Raw genomic sequence first — 22,693 nt, 5'->3', positions numbered from 1 at the left:
TTAAGCCTGTGTTAAAAAAAAAAATCTAAAAAGTGTCAGTATAAAAGTGAGTAAAAACACTATGAAGCACTAAAGAAAAAAAAAACAATATAAAACTGCAGTGAAATAATGGTAGGGAGATACTAGGTGTCCTGGGAGCTGCATATCAAGTCAAGACATGCTATATGCTAGTGAATGGCAGTCTCAGCCTGGAACCCCGCCATGCCACACCCCAATGCGTTTCACTCAGCCCCATAGGAGCTTACTCATGGGTGAGCTCTGGTGGGCGGAGTAAAATGTCTTGGGGGCGTGGTCTGGCAGGGGTCAAGGCTGAGACTGCCATTCACTATCATACAGCAGTTCTTGACTCGATGTGCGACTCCGGGGACACCTAGTCACTCTCTACCATTGCTTGGAGCATAGACAAGCTCCCTTCCCGGCCAGCACTCACAGCAGTGGGCACAGGACTTTATTCCCATACAGCCTCAGTGGCTTACACATATATCCTTGGTTTGCAGTGAAATAATGTGCTCCAAGTCCACAAAAGTCCATATTGTAACCAGTGTTCAGAATGAATATTATTCTAACTGCAGATGACAATGTATACATCAATCCATACATTCATCAGGTTTATGTAGTAAGTAAAATATATTACCTGCCCCATGCGGAATGTTCTGTACTTTTTGGGTCAACTGGGATACACGAGGAATTGAAAATATGCGATCCATTAATCTTGTAGCAAAATCCACAGTTGGGATCTAGCATACATCCATTGCAAAAGCTGTAAAAATAAGTAGTTACATTGTTGATAGACTTTTAGCTTTTGTTGACTATTACAGTAAGGCTGAGGCCTTTGACATCTGGGGTAATAAAAATGCTAGCTTATTATTGTTCTTAGGATGTGAATTTAAAATGAGGCTATTCAATTAATTGTCAAATCGAATACTTGAGAACTTCGAAAGAAACAATTGTGCAACCTCATTTCTGGCTCAGACTAACAGCTTGTTCATCTTGCCCAAAAAGTCAAGAAGTTGGTGGGGAAGGGGATCCTAAAATTTAAGAGCATACCAGTAAAAACTAGGAACACAGAATGTGTGCTTCCTTTGAACAATAAAAGAGGCAGCATTTAGGCAGCATCTGGGCCAATTCTGGCATTTTGCGCCTACATGTAAAAATCATAATTTTTTTTTCTCTAGAAAATTACTCAGAACCCCCAAACATTACAACCCCTTTCACACTAAGGCAGTTTTCAGGCGTTTTTAGCGCTAGAAATAGAGCCTGCAAATTGCCTCCCATTCATTACAATTGATACTTTCAAACCCAGGCGGTGCGCTTGCTGGACATTCAGAAAAGTAGTGCAAGCAGCATCTTTGGGGTGGTTTGTAATGAATGGGCAGCGCTTCTGAAGTGCCTGAAAAGTGCTTCGGAAGTGCCGCAACATGGGAATTTGTAACACCTTCTTTGGGGTTAAAAGCGCCCCGCTAGCAGCTAAAAAACGAGAGGTGCTTTGGTGCCAACGTGGCCGCGGCCCTAGTGTGAAAGGGGTCTATATATGTTTTTTTTTTAGCAGAGACCCTAGGGAATAAAATGGTCGTTGAATCTTTTTATGTCGCAATGTATTTGCGCACCAATTTTTCAATTGTGTTTTTTTGGGGAAAAAAACTATTTCATGAATAAAAAACAAAACAAAAAAACTCAGTAAAGTTAGCCCAATTTGTTTGTACAGTGTCAAAGATGGTGGTACGCTGAGTAAATAGATACCCAACATGTCACGCTTTAAAATTGTGCACGCACATGGAATGGCTCCAAACTTTGGTACTTAAATCAAAGTTACCTGTTTTTTGTGTGTGAGCATGCAGGGACGGAGGCATTTAAATTTTTATTGTTTATTAAAAAATTTTTCTTTTTACACTTCCCCTTAAAAAATATTTTTTTTTGCCCACTTTTATTCCTATCACAAGGAATATAAATAGGAATAGTGCATGACAGGTCCTCTTTATGGACTATAAGACCCCCACATCACTCCTCCAGGCTGGAAAGCCTGAGATCAAAAATAAATAAATGATCTCATGCTTTCCTGCCAAGTACCTGGCATGGTTTACTTTCACCGGGCCGGACGTGACGTCATAATGTCGCGCCTGGGCCTCTGAGAGTCATAGAGACTGTTGGGGACCATCTGGCCCTCGGTTCTTTCTATGGCTAACTCCTGGCGCTGGCGGATTCCTTCACCTTCACCGATTCCTTCACCTTCTTCAAGCCACCGCCTTTAAGAATGATCAAGCCTTGGTCAGGACTCCCACTAAACTTGCTGGGGCACGTTAACATCTTAAAGATGGTGATGCTACCTAAGTTTAACTATCTATTTCGAAATAATCCGATCTGGATTTTCGCCATCTTTCTTTCGGGAGGTGGACAGTTGCATTATTTCCTTCATATGGAATGGTTCCATTCCCCATCTAACAAAATCCACGCTGTATTTGCCCACACAGTTGGGAGGACTTGCTCTCCCCAACTTACGGATTTACTATAGGGTTGCGATGCTAGTTACGGCCTACTGGTGGTTTGAGGGGAGACGTTCCAATGCTCGGTTGAGATCCTTGCAAGCATTACAAAATTTAGCATAACAGGGGTAAAGGCCTATGCGGAACTACCTGCTCCAACAAAGGCGACGCTACAAGTCTGGGTTGTGGGCCGACGTAGGTTTTTCCAAACTGAACGCTGGTCACCTGTCCAGTCTCTCTGGGGGAGCCCTAATTTGCCCCATTTCAGGACAATCCCAGATCCTCAAGTGTGGGCGAGATTTGGCATTAAGACACTAAGAGATATTATGCCTGCAGGTACACTGCTCTCATTCACCCAACTCTCCAGGTCATTTGATCTTCCGGGCTGGATGTGCTTTCGATATGCCCAGCTGCGTCAGGGCCCAGTTCCCAGTACCCCCACTCCTACAATTGGACCCGGTGGAGGACCTCTTGTCATGTAATGATTTGAAGAGGGCTCTCTCTGCTCTATACAGTACTCTGCTGCCTAAGGACTCACCCAAATTGGATAGACTGTGGGATGTGTGGAAGCTAGATATTCCTGCTCTGGATAAAGAGGATTTGGTGGACTGTTTGGAACAAGGTCCTAAGCTGGTAGTCTCGTGGGGGACAAACTGATTCAAATAAAGTTTCTACATAGTTTTTTCTTTACCCCAGTGAGATTGCCCAGAATATATCCCGATAGGGACCCACACTGCCCCCGGGTACATATTTTCATATGTTGTGGGACTGCCCTGCATTATTGTCCTTTTGGTCAAAGATATTTGAATAACTTAATGTCCGACTCACAGTGATTTCCTTACATTACCAATAAACTCAATAATTCCTATTTGCCCATGTTCTACAGTATCAACAGTATCAACATTTTTATAGAATAAATGTAACCTTTAAATGATTTGGTGAGCAACCATTTCTTTGTGTATACCGTAGGTTTATATTATCAGGAAGTGTAAAGAGCAAGATACATTAAAGGTACTTTTAGCAATTCAGGTATAAAATGATCCCTATTTAAAATGAACACTCACCTATATTTTGTGCAACTGGAATTTTGACTTCGGGGATCTGTCGGTGTTAATGTGACTGGTGGTGAGACTTGAGCAGATAACAGAAAGCCCAGAGCAAGGACAATAAGGGCCATTGTTGTACCTACAAACATATGCAATTAGTATAGTAACATTTATCTGACAATATCAGGAAACATTTCAATAGCTAATTAAAAAAAAAAAAAACTGTTTATTTGATAAATGCTATATGGCCCTGTGTTTCCTACTTCCAATTTTAATAACCCAAAGCAATAAAGAAGAGTCTATCTTTACTAGGCTGAGCTCAGTCGATTCTAAAAGCAGTTTATACAACTGAATGTATTTACAAATGGAAAGTCTTTACTCAATTAATGCCGACTTGAGTTATAGCTTAAAGCGATATTAAACCCAAAGACAAAAACGTACCGTATTGCAGCTTACCAGCCATTAGATGTGGTGGCTGCATTTGTTTTATTTTTTCCTGGTGATCTGGCCAGTAACACACCTCCAATGTTAGAGTGCCCCAGTTTGGATGAATGAGCACAGCAGACAGCACTATTGTCAGTCTAGGGGCAAATTTAGATACACTAATACATTTAGGCCAAGCTCCAGCTCACATTTTATATTTACAGCAGTTTTGTTTCTTTTAGGATAAAGGTTTTACATGAATAAATAAAAGCTAATCATTGTAAGCACTCTTGTCAGTGGCAAATGGTTTGTCTCATCACTGTAAACCGATATATCTGTAAGAGAGCTTGAAAAACAACAGACTCACTGGCCAGATCACCAAATGAAAGAAATGAACCAAAGAAAGAAAGCCCAAAAGAGAAAACAAACTTTTGGTTTTAATACTGATTTAGGGCTAGTTTACACTTGCTTCAATTCAAGGCTTTGGACACACTTTGGTAAAGCTCTCTGAGCGCTGGCCAAAGCTCCTGTCACTAAATAAAATGGTTACCTTACAGTCCTGTTTACACCTTCCTTTTGCTTGGTGCTTTCATGAGGCTTTGGTGGAGCTATGATGAGGCTTTAAAGAGGCTTTGGTGGGGGTTCAAGTGAGCTTTGCCATAGACTTCTATGGAGGCTTTAAAGACGCTTTGAAGCACCACTAAAGCTACATGAGGTATAATTTTTGAAGCAAAGCCAAAGCAAAGTGTAAACAGGACTGTAAGCTAACCATTTTGGTCAGTGACAGAAGTTTTTTTTTCCTAAATGCATAGATGAAAAAACATGTGGATTTGCAACCCCTTGAAAGAATAATTACAGGCATTGGCATGTTCTATATAGTTACATTGATCCAGCTTGGACAATTGCAAAAATGTATATCTATCTGGCTGATGCTGCCGGAAGCTGGCAGCAGTGAGGGTGGAGGGTTGTCACATTTTAGGTGAATAGCTCTGATTAGTGGCTTGTCAGCTTTAGTTTGTTAAGCAGAGTCTGCTGTACAGTTCTGCGCTAAGCTCATGAACAATGAAGTGACCCTGCAGAAGGAAGAATGCCAGGGGAGAATGGGCAGCAAGACCACTACACTGCAACCTTGCTAAGAGCTGTTAAGAGAGCTTTAGGACACGGATCATTTCAGTTGGGAAGGGATGGGCAGAAAGGTAGGATGGAAAAAAATGACAATAAGGGGGTGCTGTGATGGAAGAAGTAGTAGAAGCCCTGCCTACACTCAAAGCTAAGATCCACGCACAGCATACAGCGACTATGTGGGGATGTGAGCACTGCCAGCTTTAAAATATTGAGGGATGCTGAGAAGATTGGATACACAGCCCATAGGAAGTAGGCTGAGGTGCCAAATTGCCATGACAGGAAGTAGGTGCCTTCTGAATGAGAGAAAGCAACATATTATGAGGCTTTTTGGGACACGGAGACCAACTATTAAAATTAAGTACAATACCCTAAAAAGGAACACAAATGTACAAATGTCTAAAATATATTCAGTATAGGGAACTCTGCTTTAACTTTTGTGTCACAATAAAAACATTTGTTTCATGTTCAATGTTTAGATGCATTGTGTAAACAAATTTTAACAATTCCAATTAAATTCATCTTCATTCCATGTTTCCAACGTGTGGAAAAGTCAAGGGGGTTAGGAGGACAGCTATGCATAGTACTCTAATGTCATGAGAAATTTCCAGATCATCATGTATCTAAATTCCTATTCCCAATAATGGATAATTCCAACCAAAAATGTACAATTCTTAGGCCACTTTTACACCAATGCGCTTTTTCCACACTTTTGCAGAGTGACAAAAACACATGAAAACTATTCCACACGAAAACCTTTGTAACTTTCCACACTGTACCAAAGATGCAGTATGCAGGATTTTTCAAAGCGCAGTGCATCCGCGGTTTCACCAAAAAGGCACCTTCCATTTTAAGTCAATGGGAATACATCAAAAGTCCATTAGTGTGGACTTTAGTGTGAGAGGGCTTTTGTATGTAGACTCTCATGGAGATCTATGTACCCCATGAACTTTTCTTCCCATTTCATGCATCACGCATTAGGAGCTATATGTTTTGGGAAAAATACTAAACTTCCTTTTGTGTGACATTATAGCATTATAGAAAATAAATAAATAAATCACATACAAGACTGAGTCTGATAATTTGTTACACACAAATAAATGCCACATTATCCACATACCTGTAAGACTTCCAAGTGTGAGTTTTCTTCGACCAACTTTCTCTACAAGCCAAACACCAACAAGCGTGAAGCTAAAGTTTGTAAATGCTGTAATAGATGCAAGCCAGATAGCAAGTCTGTCATTAGCCACACCTGACATTTGCAGAATTGTTGCACTGTAGTACCTAAAATAAATAAATAAAAAAAAAAAAAAAAAAAATCAGCAATCCATTAGTATGACCGTAACCTTCAGGACAGATGAAAATGGCAGCCTACTTTATGGATGTAAAGATATACCTCTGGACCACAGTGCAGTGCAGGTCTGAGCCCTACCATTTTGTGCATAAAATCATCCATTGACCAAGCGGCTGAACTAAGACTTTGGTGCATAAACCAATGCTTTTTACAGATGTGTACTATATAGCAGCTGCTAGTCTGCATTTGTGAAAAAGAAGATTCACACATACATCCTTTGACAAAAGTAAAGCAGCAATTATTAGGCAACTATTAACATTTGGAAAAGGAAAGCTATGATTGTTAACAGAGCTAGTGTCTCTAAATACGATCAGATGGAATCACACATACTTGTATAACAAGTAAGGGCACTCATGCACAAAGTGTGTGCCAACAGTCTCTGCACAGAAACATAACAGCAGATGGCAGCTTCCAGGCTGTTTGCTTACTAGACTATACCTCCTTACCATTGATATTGAACATTTTCAGCAATAGCGAACATCCGAGTGAATAAATATTAGCATTATTCTTTATTGATGAATTCTATTAGCAAATGCGTGGGGGTGCCACGCATTGGACTGGGCATTGGGGCTGGGAAATGCATAGGACCATTCAGGTTCTGTGCAGCTGCAATTTTAGAAAAAGTGCAAGGATATTTTCTCTGCAGGTACACCAGCCCAGTCAAAATGAATAGGTGGTTGTGTCAACGCAAACAAGGCTGCATGGAAACTACAACAATTAAAAATGATGGCTGCGGTTACAGCAAAGACAGTGTTGATAGTTGATTAAAGCAGATAATCATGGTCTTCTGTCAGCCAAAAGAACATGGGGACAGAAAAAAAAATGTGTTTCAAAATAAGCATTTAATAACTTTGGGGTATATGATTATCATGAATAAATATCCATATATGTAACAGGATATTGGATCACATCATATACAATCCAAGGAAGAAAAACGGCATGCTGCCGGATGTCCACCACAGGCCCAAACACACGCTTGCTGTGCTGCAGTATCCCAGACACCGTGGGTCTCCACATTAAGATACTGTTGCTGACTCCACTGGAGGCTTTTGTTAACCACTTAAGGACCGATCCTCTGAGATTTGTCGTTTAAACTGTTAAAAACATTTTTTTTTTTGCTAGAAAATTACTTAGAACCTCCAAACATTATACATTTTTTTTCTAACACCCTAGAGAATAAAATGGCGGTCGTTGCAATACTTTTTGTCACACCGTATTTGTGCAGCGGTTTTACAAGTGCACTTTTTTTTTTAAATTAAAAATTAAGACAACAGTAATGTTAGCCCTTTTTTTTTTCATATTGTGAAAGATAATGTTACGCCAAGTAAATTGATACCCAACATGTCACGCTTCAAAATTGCGCCCGCTCGTGGAATGACGACAAACTTTTACCCTTAAAAATCTCCATAGGTGACGTTTAAAAAATTCTACAGGTTGCATGTTTTATGCTACAGAGGAGTTCTAAGGCTATAATTATTGCTCTCGCTCTACCGATCCCGGCGATACCTCACATGTGTGATTTGAACACCATTTTTGTATTCGTTCGCTTCTGAACGCGAGCTCGTCGGGACGGGGCGTGTTTAAAAAAATCGTTTTTTTTTATTCTTATTTATTTTACATTTTATTTTTTCCTTGTAATAGAAAAAAGCATGACAAGACCTCTTAAATATGAGCACTGGGGTCAAAAAGACCTCATATTTACACTAAGATGCAATAAAAAAAATAAATAAAAAAAAATGACCCTTTAAGAGCTATGGGCGGAAGTGACTTCTTGACGTTGCTTCCACCCTGCAATGATATGGAGACAGGTGGGGGCCATTTTCCCCTCACTCGTCTCCATGTCAGGTCACAGGAAGGATCCCATCACCTCCGCCACTGCCAGCGGCTCCGGTAAGCAGCGGAGGGCATCGGATTGCGGCGGCTGCTGCCCTACGGAACTAACAGGATTGTCAGCTTTACATGTGTTTTTATCATCTTTATGTGAGTAGTCTGTGTTTGAACACAAAAATTAAATCTTATACTTAACCCTTTCATGACTAAACCTATTTTTGGCATTTGGTGTTTACAAGTTAAAATCCATATTTTTTGCTAGAAAATTACTTGGAACCCCCAAACATTATATATATATTTTTTAGCAGAGACTCTAGAGAATAAAATGGCGATTGTTGCAATATTTTATGTCACACGGTATTTGTGCAGCGGTGTTTTAAATGCAACTTTTTGGGAAAAGGGACATTTTCATGAATTAAAAAAAAAAAACTGTAAAATTAGCCCAATTTTTTTGCATAATGTGAAAGATAATGTTACGCCGAGTAAATAGATACCAAACATGTCACACTTTATAATCGCACGCACTTGTGGATTGACGACAAAGTACGGTACCTAAAAATCTCAATAGGCGTCGCTTTAAAAATGTTTTACGGTTACCAGGTTAGTGTTACAAAGGAGCTCTAGTGCTAGAATTATTGCTCTCGCTCTGACGATCGCGGCGATACCTCACATGTGTGATTTGAACACAAACAAACAACACATTTTTTAATTTTTTTTATTTATTTTAAAATGACTACATTGCTTTAAAAAAATAAATAAAAATTTGATCACTTTTATTGCTGTCACAAGGAATGTAAACATCCCTTGTGACAGTAATAGGTGGTGACAGGTACTCTTTATGGAGGGATCGGGGGTCTAAAAGACCCCCCACCCCTCCTTTACACTTCAATGTATTCAGATCGCCGAAAACGGCGATTCTGAATACCGTATATTTTTTTTTAAAACCGGCGCCATTGGCAGCCGAGTAAACGAGAAGTGACGTCATGACGGCGCTTCCGTGTTTACTATGAGGAGACTGGAACGAAGCCGATTACGGCTTCGTTCCAGTTCCTCCCCAGCGGCCGGAGGCATCACACACGGAATCGGTGCTCCCGTTCGCGCCGGGAGGGGGGGACGTCCCCTCCCGCATAACAGCCGAGCGGCTTTTAGCCGCATCGGTTGTTATGGCTGGAAAGCCAATCGCCTGCTGAAGAAAACGGTACCGGGATGATGCCTGCAGGTGCGGGCATCATCCCGGTATACCCCCCGGAAGCCGAGTATGCAGATCTGCGTACGCTCGGCGGGAAGGGGTTAAGCTGTTAGCACTTAGATCTTTTTCTTTTTACCCATGACCTGGCGTCCTTGCTGTGATCTAAAGCCTTGTACACACGGTCGGAGAATCCGTCGGAATGTGTCCTATCGGGCCGTGTCGTCGGATAATCCGACTGTGTGTGGAATGCATCGGACTGATTCCGTCCGACGGATATCCGTCGGACCCAATTTTCCAACATGTTGGAAGTATTTCCCGACCAACTGGTTCGATCGGACATACTCCGATCATGTGTAGCGAATTTTAATCGGACCAAGTGCCACGCATGCTCAGATCAAATTCCTACATCAAAGCTATTGGCTACTAGCCTGAATGTAGTCCCATCGTAACGAAATTACGTCATCACGTTCTGAAAGATTGGATTTTTCGACAACTTAGTCCGACCGTGTGTATGCAACAGTTTCGGACACAATCCGTCGAACTAAATCCGACGGACAAAATCCATGTGTACAGGGGCTTTGGAGACGTGACAGAAGTTTATGGTCCATGTTAACCCTTTTGATACCCGCTTGCATGTCCACCTGTTTGCACAGGGGTCCATGCCATAAGGTGAGAATGATTAGTTAGACCGGAGGTGGAGGGATTGCCACGCTACTGTGGGGAAGAAAAAAATTACGTCAGTGCTACAGTTTGAATTTAAAATGTATTTGTGTGAACTGTGAAGTTAAGTTTAAGATTGTGGAAACTAACTAGTGTCAGGTGATTGTATATAGTGTATACCATATTTACCACTGACTAATGCAGTGTTGCAATGCAAGGAGATCAGCTAAAAGTAGTTGGATCTGTATGTGTGTTATAATAAATCGAAATTAGTCGATTCATCGATTTAAAAAAAAAAATGATTAATCGAACACGAAAATTTTAATCAGTAACAGCCCTGAAAAAAACTTTCTGTAAAAAAAAATAAAAAAAAATAAAAAAGGATTCTGGAAATTGTAGTGCAATGTGGTTTACTATACATTATGCTGATGTAAGCATTTCTAACCACTTTAAATAAAAATAGTCACCCAGATTTACACTATTAGGAGCATTTGTTTTGTTTCTACATGCTTTATGCTAGGATACCTTTGGAAACAGAGTTCACAGGATTTCCCAGCTGGTAATACAGGTTAAGTGCACATCTATGATAATAACAAGTGCAGTCTGAAATCTCATATGAGAGTCACATTTCCTTTGGTAAGCATCTGAGCATGATTGCTGGAAGACACACAGACATTCATTTAGCAAAAAAGTGGAGAAGATCACTGTGCACTCATTTTCTTTTAATTTATTGGTACACAAACATTACGTGTTAGCACTATTATCCATGCTCTATATAGATGGTTGCCTTTCCTTGCCCCCAGCGTGCCCTTCCACAGGTCAGGTGGGGGAGACCTGGTAGGAGCCCAACTCCTAACCTGCTTTATATGTTTTGGTTTGTGCTGTATGGTGAACAAGTGAGTTTTAGGCTGCATTCACACCAGAGCATTTCAAAGTCGCATTTTTTAACCGTGATTTTGCCACGTTTTTGTTCAGGTCACCAATGTGAAAGGCAGAAAAACGTCTGTAATCTGCCCCAAAGAAGCTCACGTTCTTTTTTGAGCTCAGGGCTTTTAAAGGTGCAGGGTGTTAACACAGCCCTTTCATTCAAATGGACTGCCAGCACATCAAAAATCACAACTGGGCTTTTTTTTTTAAACACAGCACACTGCAATTTATGGCAGTGGTGTGCTGCAAAGTAGATGCTTTGGTTTACTGCAATGGTGCGCTACTGTAAATGAACAGCATTGCAACACACTGTGGTACATCTGTTGCCAATTGTTTCTGTAATGAGTGTTAAACTGTGCACATTTCTGCAATGCTCATCTGTGAAGCCAGCTCAATGTTTCAAAGCCAACATGCATTTTGATTTTTAAATGTAATGAGCTGTTATCTTCCCTGATGACAACAAAGCCAGCAAAATCTAAAAAAAGGTGTCAAACCCTATCCATTCTCCAAAAAAAGTGTTTGTATTGCTCTTTGAATACTTACTGGAGAGATTGCACTTAGTTCTTGTCCCGATGACTGCACAGGAAAATAAGTGAAGTCTCTACAGTTGCCCTTTTCCATTGACCACCAATGTAATAGGACACTTCTCTCACTAACCTCCGGTGTTAGGGGGGCCTTCTTCCTTTTTGCACTGCCTATCAATAAAAAAGGCCTTTCTTGTGCTGCTCATCAGTGTAGGGAGGTACTTTGCTACTTCCTACCAATGCAAGGGGGCACTTCACTGCTCACCAATGTAAGGGAACTATTCTTCTCTGACCACCAATATAAAAGAAACCTTTCTTTTCTGACCACCAATGTAAAGGGAACCTTTGTTCTCTGATCACCAATGTACAATTTTTACCACCTGCATTTTTTTCTGCCCAATATTCCTACATTTTATAATTACTAACAATTTAGTCATATAGAGTAGGCATAAAATTCTGATCTGCATGTCAAATATGCCAAGCAGGCCACAGTCTTTGCCCTCTTTAAACTTCTACAAATTAATCACAAAAATGTTCCATGGGCTGTAGCTATAGCTTGACAGGATTCTCCACGATAAAAGGTTTGAGAAAGGCTATGTTAAAGGAGTTGCAGGGGCAGAATGCATTAAGATAAAAAAGCCTTATGTTTGTAGCAGCCCCCTCAGCATCCCCAAATACTTACCTGAACATCATCTCTGTCCAGCGATGTCCATGAGTTCCTCGACCATCCGGATTGGCTGAGACACAGCAGTGGGGCCATTGGCTCTTGTTGCTGTCAATCAGTCAGATAGCCAATCAGGAGAGAAGGGGGTGGGGCCGAATGACAGCTCCATATCTAAATGGACACACGGAACTGAAGCTGCATCCTTCACTGAAGGCAAGATCTGTTTATACCTTTTTATATGCCCCAAACTAGTTTAACTTTTTACAATTCAAACAAAAAATGTTAGTAATGTAAAAAAGAAGACACCAAGAAAAACTACATACAATAAAACTGTGCATCAAGCAGTAATGTCAGACAAGAGCACACAAATGTCATCTTCTGTTCTTTAATTAGTACAATGTAAAGACATTATAGACATAATTATAGATGAAATTTCCTGATGTGTAACAAAATCAAGATAATTGCATTCCACAAGGCTATGGGAGCAAGAGAACTAAGGACATTTTTCATTTGCCGAGTATGGCAAGGTTTTATTTTATACAATTGTGTATAAAGTTAACACAACCTCTCTTGGGAACAAACCGTGGCATATTTATGTGTATGTTAATGCAGTATTACTATTTCCTTGATATATTTCACAGATTGTAAAAATGAAAACATAAATGGCAGAAAAATAGTTCCAATTAATAGACTCCCTTGTTCTATATCAGATATTTTTTCCACTCCTTCTCGTGTAGTAGAGGAGCAGTTTAGAACTATTCTTGCCTTACTTGCCTTAATCACACTCAAGTTTGATGACTGTAAATGCCCTTTCAAGACCTTAGAGCAGAGCACTCCAGACAAAATGTATAAATAAGTTTTGAATAAAGTGAGGAAGGATTACTATTTTTTACACATACATATATACAGAAATACAAACACACAGTACACATACACACACATTTTGGTGCAATTTTTTTGCACTTTGTGATTTCTTCATATTTCCCGTTGTGACACTGAGAAAGGAAGTGGCATTAAATTTCCCTACCTGGGGGCAAAGACAAATAAAAACGTCTGTCTAGCTCAATGTTTCTCAACCGTTTTTACAGTCGGGGCATCTTTTAAAAGTATTTTTAGTCTTGAGGAACCCCGTCCAAGGCTTGGTTCACGTAACTGAGGATTGCGGAACAAGTGCAAAATCGTGGTCGTTACTGACACAAATGCCCTGCTCTTTAGGGGTACCATTAATTCTCAATGGTACCCCACACATTGGCAAACATGATGTGCTTTTGGTGCGGCACAATTAAAAAAAAAAGGGTCAGGGACTTCTTTCCCTGCATTTCTTGAAATTAATGGGCTACCCTACATGCATCCACACAGATGTGTACCAAGGGTTTGTTCACATCACATTGGAGGGGAGGTAAAAATACATGGTTGAGCTGTTTTTACCACCCCCCAACTTCTCCCCCTTTACCTGCAGAGGCAGCAGCTGTGGGTGTACACATGTAGCTGGAGGTATACACAGGGTGGTTGCATTGCAACCACCCCGCAACATTGTGCATTGCACGGTTGTGGTGTGGTGATGCTGCATTTTAGGGCTTAAAACAGGTGGTGAAGAGGCAACATATGGCATCTTTACCGCCTGCCAAATGCCTCTGAAAGCTATCTGAGCATGGATTGGTTTTCAGAGAAGCAGCAGTGCTTGCTGCTATCACAAACAAGCTCTAAAAAAGCAGTTCTGATTGTACAGGAATAGGCGGGGTCATGATTAAAAAGTACATACATATACAAACACATGTACACACACACACACACACACACACACACAAACATACAGACACATGTACACACCCTCATGTATAAAGCCCTTTTAAAAGCTCTAGTATAATACCTTTCCTTCACATAGCCAGGTACTGCACTGTAAAAAAAGTCTCCCATTTATATGCAACACCACTGTATAGCAGTTTTACTGCTACAGGGCAACAGCTGTTTGCAGGATCATACATATATACACACACACACACATATATATATATATATATTATACCGTGAGGGGAAAAAGTATTTGGTCCTCTGCTGGTTTGTACATATCCCTACTGATAAAGAAATGATCAGTCTATAATTTTAAATGTAGGTTTATTGTAATAGTGAGAGACAGAACAAGAAAATCCAGAAAAACCCATTTAAAAAAAGTTATAAGTTGATTTGCATTTTAATCAGTGAAGTAAGTATTTGACCCCTTTGCAAAACATGACTTAGTGCTTGGTGGCAGATCCTCTCCAAGTCATTAGGGTTTCCGAGGCGGTTACCTTCAGCTCCCTCCACATATTTTCTATGGGATTAAGGTCTGGAGACTGGCTAGGCCACTCCAGGGCCTTAATGTGCTTCTCTTCTTGAGTCACTCCTTTGTTGCCCTGGTTGTGTGTTTTGGGTCATTGTAATGCTGGAATACCCATCCACGACCCACTTTCAATGCCCTGGCTGAGGGAAGGAGTTTCCAACCCAAGATTTGATTGTACATGGCCCCGTCCATCATCCCTTTGATGCAGTGAATTTGTCCTGTCCTCTTAGCAGAAAAACACCACCAAAGCATAATGTTTCCACCTCCATGTTTGATGGTGGGGATGGTGTTCTTGGGGTCATAGGCAGCATTCCTCCACCTCCAAACACGGAGAGTTAAGTTGATAACAAAGAGCTTGATTTTGGTCTCATCTGACCACAACACTTTCACACAGTTCTCCTCTGAATCATTCAGATGTTCATTAGCAAACGTCAGATGGGCCTGCACATGTGCTTTCTTGAGCAAGATTTCAGTCCTTCACAGCGTAGTGTGTTACAAATGGTTTTCTTGGTGACTATGGTCCCAGCTGCCTTGAGATCATTGACAAGATTCTCCCATATAGTTCTGGGCTGACTCCTTACCGTTCTCATGTTCGCTGAAACTCCACAAGGTGAGATCTTGCATGGAGCCCCAGACCAAGGGACAATGACAGTTATTTTGTGCTTCTTCCATTTGCGAATAATCGCACCAACTGTTGTCACCCTCTCACCAAGCTGCTTGGCGATGGTCTTGTAGCCTATTCCAGCCTTATGTAGGTCTACAATCTTGTCCCCGGCATCCTTGGACAGCTCTTTGGTCTTGACCATGGTGAAGAGATTATAATCTGATTGCTTCTGATTACTTCTATGGACAGGTGTCATTTATACAGGTAACAAGCTGAGATTAGGAGCACTTCCTTCAAAAGAGTGCTCTAATCTCAGCTCATTACCTGTATACAGTGCCTTGCGAAAGTATTCGGCCCCCTTGAACTTTTCAACCTTTTGCCACATTTCAGGCTTCAAACATAAAGATATAACATTTTTATTTTTTGTGAAGAATCACCAACAAGTGGGACACAATTGTGAAGTGGAACGAAATCTATTGGATTTTTGAAACTTTTTTAACTAATAAAAAAAATGAAAAGTGGGGCATGCAAAATTATTCAGCTCCCTTGCGTTAATACTTTGCAGAGCCACCTTTTGCTGCGATTACAGCTGCAAGTCGCTTGGGGTATGTCTCTATCAGTTTTGCACATCGAGAGACTGAAATTCTTGCCCATTCTTCCTTGCAAAACAGCTCAAGCTCAGTGAGTTTGGATGGAGAGCATTTGTGAACAGCAGTTTTCAGCTCTTTCCACAGATTCTCGATTGGATTCAGGTCTGGACTTTGACTTGGCCATTCTAACACCTTTGTAGATTTTGCTGTATGTTTGGGATCATTGTCTTGTTGGAAGATAAATCTCTGTCCCAGTTTCAGGTCTTTTGCAGACTCCAACAGGTTTTCATCCAGAATGGTCCTGTATTTGGCTGCATCCATCTTCCCCTCAATTTTAACCATCTTCCCTGTCCCTGCTGAAGAAAAGCAGGCCCAAACCATGATGCTGCCACCACCATGTTTGACAGTGGGGATGGTGTGTTGAGGGTGATGAGCTGTGTTGCTTTTACGCCAAACATATGGTTTTGCATTGTGGGCAAAAAGTTAGATTTTGGTTTCATCTGACCAGAGCACCTTCTTCCACATGTTTGGTGTGTCTCCCAGGTGGCGTGTGGCAAACTTTACACAAGACTTTTTATGGATATCTTTGAGAAATGGCCTTCTTCTTGCCACTCTTCCATAAAGGCCAGATTTGTGCAGTGTACGACTGATTGTTGTCCTATGGACAGACTCTCCCACATCAGCTGTAGTTCTCTGCAGTTTATCCAGAGTGATCATGGGCCTCTTGGCTGATTCTCTGATCAGTCTTCTCCTTGTCTGAGCTGAAAGTTTAGAGGGACGGCCAGGTCTTGGTAGATTTGCAGTGGACTGATACTCCTTCCATTTCAAAATGATCGCTTGCACAGTGCTCCTTGGGATGTTTAAAGCTTGGGAAATATTTTTGTATCCAAATCTGGCTTTAAACTTCTCCACAACAGTATTATGGACCTGCCTGGTGTGTTCCTTGGTCTTCATGATGCTCTCTGCGCTTTCAACAGAACCCTGAGACTATCACAGAGCAGGTGCATTTATACAGAGACTTGATTACACACAGGTGGATTCTATTTATCACCATCAGTCATTTAGGACAACATTGGATCATTCAGAGATCCTCGCTGAACTTCTGGAGTGAGTTTGCTGCACTGAAAGTAAAGGGGCCGAATAATTTTGCACACACCACTTTTCAGTTTTTTATTTGCTAAAAAAGTTTAAATTATCCAATAGATTTCGTTCCACTGCACAATTGTGTCCCACTTGTTGGTGATTCTTCACAAAAAATTAAAATTTTATATCTTTATGTTTGAAGCCTGAAATGTGGCAAAAGGTTGAAAAGTTCAATGGGGCCGAATACTTTCACAAGGCACTGTAGAAGACGCCTGGGAGCCAGAAATTTGCTGGCTGATAGGGGATCAAATACTTATTTTATGTATTAAAATGCAAATCAATTTTTAACTTTTTTGAAATGAGTTTTTCTGGATATTTTTGTTGTTTTTCTGTCTCTCGCTGTTAAAATAAACCTACCATTAACATTATAGACTGATCATTTCTTTGTCAGTGGACAAACGTACAAAATCAGCAGGGGATCAAATACTTTTTCCCTTCACTGTGTGTGTGTGTGTGTGTGTGTGTGTGTGTGTGTGTGTGTGTGTGTGTGTTAACAAGGCAGATTGCCTTTCTGACAGAAAGGAAGGCATGGATCCTGTGTCTCTGCAAAGTAGGGAGTAGGATCCATGTCTTCCTTCAGTAAAAGCCCCTCCCACAGTTTAGTAAAGCACTGGCTAGGCACAGAGTTAACCCATTGATCGCCCCTGATGTTAACCCTTCTGAGCCAGTGTCATTAGTACAGTGACAGTGCATATTTTTAGCACTGATCACTGTATCAGTGTCACTGGTTCCCAAAAAGTGTCAGTTAGTGTCAGAATGTGCACCACAATATCACAGTCAAGCTATAAGTCACTTATCAATGCCATTACTAGAAGAAAATAAATAAAAAATATCTCAGTTTGTAGATGCTATAAAGCAAACCAACTAATATATGCTTATTGGGATTGTGTTTACCAAGAATATGTAGCAGAATACATATATATGTTCTATAGCAGAAAGTAAAAAAATTTTATTTTCAAAATTGTCTGTCTTTTTCAGGTTATAGCACAAACAATAAAAACCACAGAGGTGATCAAATACCACCAAAAGAAAGCACTATTTGTGTGAACAAATGGAAAAAAAAGGACATAAATTGTATTTGGGTAGTGTTGAATGACCAGGCAATTGTCATTTAAAGTACTGCAGTACTGTATCGCAAAAAATTGCCTGGTCAAGAAGGGGGGGGGGGGTAAATCTTCCGGAGGTCAAGTGGTTAAACTCATATTTGTGCAAGCAATGCTGCACAGTGGACTGGTAATATACCATAGTTACATAGTAGGTGGGGTTGAAAAAAGACACAAGTCCAACCTATGTGTGTGATTATATGTCAGTATTACATTGTATATCCCTGTATGTTGTGGTCATTCAGGTACTTATCTAATAGTTTCTTGAAACTTTTAATGCCCCTCGCTGAGAGCACCACCTGTGGAAGGGAATTCCACATCCTTGCAGTAAATAACCCTCTAAGTAGTTTAAGGTTAAACCTCTTTTCTTCTAATTTTAATGACACTGACTTCCATTTTAGCCTTGTATTCTTGCAGGCCCTCTGCCATGATGTAGATGCTCTGACTAGCATGCCTGACTTCTCTACAAGTAGCTTCATCACCAGAAAATGTATCTTGGGATTTACCCTTCTTTCCTGTTTGGTCACTGGACTTTGATTTAAGGCATATTGTGTCCAATTCTGAGTTTTTTTTTTCATTTAATTAGTATATCAGCTGGGCCAATACACAAAACTTGTGTAAACCACAAGTTGCTAAATTATGGAAATGGGTGGTAACTGTGTATTTAAATCTGCAGAATAAATGCCAAGCTCAGCAATATTAAAAAAATACAAAATTCAGTATGGATGAGCAACCACTACACAGCTGTAGTTAAACTTCAGCCGGCCATAGACTGTTTGAATCTGGTTCAGCAGGGATGATTAACTTGGGTACAACCAGCCTGTCAGATTTTACATGCAATAATACAATTATTGTTAGCGGCTTTTATAGCCGCTAGCAGTAATTACTGTGGTCTCCTGGCAGGGATGGCTCCCCCTGCCTCAGAACCCCACCTGGAAAACACACTGAGGATGATTTAATAAAGGTAAATATACTGTGCACTGCAACTGCAGTTGCTCTAGATCTGAGAGGAAGCTCTGCTGATTTCTATCATCCAATCAAAAATGCTTTTTAAAAATTTCCTTAAATGTGATTGGGTATTCTTTGCAAAGTGAAGCTTTACCTCATTTACCATGCTCTGGAGCGCAAGTGCACTTGCAGTAAACAATATTTTTGCCTTTATTTAGTAAATCAACCCCAATGGCTCCACCGAAGGGATTCTCCCATTAATGCTGATTGTGTTGATGGGGGAATTGAGCGATTTTCTTTCTAGCAACCCGTGGTTGCCGGATAGAAAATCACTCCATCTATGGCCGGCTTTAGGTATGGTTATTATGTTAGGAAGGACCCTTCATTCATCTGCCCACTCTTCGAACATAGGTCACTTTTTATTCATGGAAGTTATATAGCTTCTAAAAAAATGGAGGAGGGGAGCAGAAAGGGTGGACATAGTCGGCACTGTTGATGAGTGTCTGTCACAGGTCCAGCACTGGCATTAACCTCCACGGCATGGGAAGATTACATCTGGGAGGGGGCAGAAGATTAAAGATTTCCACTATGACAACAGGCACCAGCACAAGGGACACTTCAGATTAAATGAAAATAACATCCCTTATCCCTATTTTAAAAAATAAGATAAAAAAATAAATTGGCGTTAAATACATTAACAGAATTACAATATAAACAATACAGCATGATGAGCAGACAATCTAGGAGATCATACATCTGAACTGGAATTGAATGGAAGCTCAGAGCACTCTGACACAAATTAATGCAATCAATATCTTTCCACCTAACGGTTATATCTTTATTCGGTCTTCTTTTATTTACCTAGGTATCACATTATCACACTACTTAACCCCCAGTCCTACATCTGCATTTTTTTTTGCTAGAAAATTACTTAGAACCCCAAACATTAAAAATATATTTTTTAAAGACCCTGGAGAGTAAAATGGTGGGTATTGCTCAATATTTGTGCAGTGGTTATTTAAATGCATTTTTTTTGTTTGAAAAAAAATACACTTTAACCACTTAAGGACCGGATGATTTTCCCCCTTAATGACCAAGCCATTTTTTGCGATACGGCACTTTGTCAATTTAACTGACAATTGCGTGGTCATGTGTCGCTGTACCCAAACAAAAATTACGCCCTTTTTTTCCCACAAATAGAGCTTTCTTTTGGTGGTATTTAATGACCTCTACGGTTTCTAATTTTTTGCGCTAAAAAAAAAAAAAAAAAAAAAAAAGACCGTCAATATTGAAAAAAGGAATATTTTTTACTTTTTGCTATAATAAATATCCCCCAAAAAATGTATAAACTAAAAAACAAATTTCTTTCTCAGTTTAGGCCAGTATATATTCTTACATACACATATTTTTGGTAAAGAAAAAAAAAAATCGCAATAAGCATACATTGATTGGTTTGTGCAAAGGTTATAGCATCTACAAAATAGGGATTAGATTTATGGCATTTTTATTATTTATTTTTTTACTAGTAATGGCGGTGATCTGCGATTTTTAGCGGGGACTGCAACATTGCACCTGACATTGACACTTATTTGGGAACCAGTGACATTATTACAGCAATCAATGCTAAAAATATGCACTCTTATTCTACTAATGACACTGGCAGGGAAGGGGTTAACATCAGAGGTGATCAAAGGGTTACATGTGTTCCCTACAGGTGTGTTCTAACTGTATGGGGGATGGGTTGCTTGGGGAAACACACAGATACATCTTCCTGCATATCAGAAAGACAGGATCTGTGTGATCTTCCAGTCCAGAACAGGGATTTGCCTTGTTTACGCAGGCAGATCCCCTTTGTCACTGCGGGGAACGTTTGCGGGTGGCCAGCGGAGTCTGCCCCACCCACTGACCAGTGGGTGAGCTGACGTACAATGACGGTGATTCATGGGAATGAGCCAACCTGCCACAGTACGACAACTGTTGGTCGGCAAGTAATGAATTTTAATACACACAAACACAATATAATGCCCAATATTCTGGTAAAATATAAAAGATGTCACACAGCGTAAATCTCGCTTTAAAATTGCGCACTCCCATGGAACGGCGACCAACTATGGTACATTAAATTATCCAAAGACAAGGCTTTAAAAGCCTTTACAGATTACCAGTTTAGACATACACAGTCTGGTCCTAGAATTATTGCTCTTGCTCTGACATTTATGGTGGTACCTCATATGTGTAGTGCAACTGTCATTGACATATTTGTGCGAGACTGAAAGGCACCTTTGCACAGGGAGACGAGAGCACTTAAAAAGAAAAAAAATTATATCAGGGAGTGAAGAGCTGGCTCTGAGGCAGTCCAGTAAAATAAAAGTGCCAAAATGGCAAAAAAAAATCAACATAATACCAGGCAGACTTGTCTTGTCACACGGTTGGGCACAGAGGTACAGCTCACAGTTCAGCAGCACACAGGCTTACAGGTAAAAGTTCATGTCTCCAATCAGAGCTACAGTCTTTATGTGGTTAAGCTCACCCAGCAGGTACAATATCCAATAGTGGACTTTTTCACACACATCCAGCAATGGACCTTTTCACACAGCGTGCTGCTGCTGTGTCTCTCTCTTCTACTCAAGCAGGTCTGAAGGGGAAGATACCTGACTTCTTCGATTAACCCCTTCTTAACACTGCCCCAGGCTGACCCTCTACTATATACATTATATATATATATATATATATATATATATATATATATATATATATATACACACACACACACATAGTTGTGCTCATATGTTTGCACACCCTAGCAGAATTTATAATTTCTTGGCCATTTTTCAGAGAATATAAATGATAACACAAAAACATTTCTTTCACTCATGGTTAGTGCTTGGCTGAAGCCATTTATCATCAACTGATCAAAAGTTTACATACCCTGGTGATTGTGGCCTGATAACATGCACACAAGTTGACACAAAAGGGGTTTGAATGGCTATTAAAAGGTAACCATCCTCACTTGTGATCTGTTTGCTTGTAATTCGTTTGTATGTATAAAAGGCCAATGAGTTTCTGGACTCTGAGAGATCCTTGTATCTTTCATCCAGTGCTGTACTGATGTTTCTGGATTCTGATTCATGGGGAAAGAAAAAGAATTGTCAAAGGATCTGCGGGAAAAGGTAGTTGAACTATATAAAACAGGAAAGGGATATAAAAAGATATCCAAGGAATTGAGAATGCCAATCAGTAGTGTTCAAAAGTGTTCAAGTAGTGGAAAATGAGGGGTTCTGTTGAAACCAAACCATAGTCAGGTAGACCAACTGAGGAGTCAACAAGGCCTATGATGAAAGGTACACCATTCCAGTGTGAAACACGGAGGTGGATCGCTGATGTTTTGGGAATATGTGAGCTACAAAGGCACAGGAAATTTGGTTAAAATTGATGGCAAGGTGAATGTAGTATGTAATCAAAAAATACTGTAGCACTGACTCCCGAAGGAGCTGCTGGTTTGATTTGGGCCTGCACTCTAGTAACAACACCGCACTAACTTGGCTCAGTCCCCTTGACACAGCTGTGGTGCAATACAATATAATATATCACAATATACCTGTATTGTCCTCTCAGGATCCACTGGCTCCACCTGTTGGGAGAAAACAATACTCCACACAACGAGGTACTTAACCAAAGTATATTTTACTATATATAATTGTAAGGTGATTACGGAAATCGTACTGTCATCCAACATAGATTGACAGCATAATGAACTTTGATAAAA

At 40.3% G+C, this 22,693-nt stretch overlaps 1 protein-coding gene across 1 annotated transcript in view; it reads right to left on the bottom strand.

Annotated features, from left to right (window-relative positions):
• SLC2A13 (solute carrier family 2 member 13) overlaps window positions 1-22,693 on the bottom strand; it is a 310,239-nt gene that overhangs the window by 41,878 nt on the left and 245,668 nt on the right. Inside the window, exons 5-7 of the mRNA XM_077471319.1 lie at window positions 6,192-6,355; window positions 3,545-3,665; window positions 635-760 (exon numbers count right to left, since the gene is read on the bottom strand). Coding sequence (XP_077327445.1) covers window positions 635-760; window positions 3,545-3,665; window positions 6,192-6,355 — 411 coding nt within the window. The remainder of the gene's footprint in view (window positions 1-634; window positions 761-3,544; window positions 3,666-6,191; window positions 6,356-22,693) is intronic.

This window comes from Lithobates pipiens, unplaced genomic scaffold, assembly GCF_037356315.1.
Source record: "Lithobates pipiens isolate NorthernLeopardFrog02 unplaced genomic scaffold, aLitPip1_a1.2 Scaffold_8, whole genome shotgun sequence".
Taxonomy (NCBI): Eukaryota; Metazoa; Chordata; class Amphibia; order Anura; family Ranidae; genus Lithobates; species Lithobates pipiens.
Note: the sequence above shows the minus strand (reverse complement) of the source record. Positions and strands in the feature narration are given on the sequence as shown.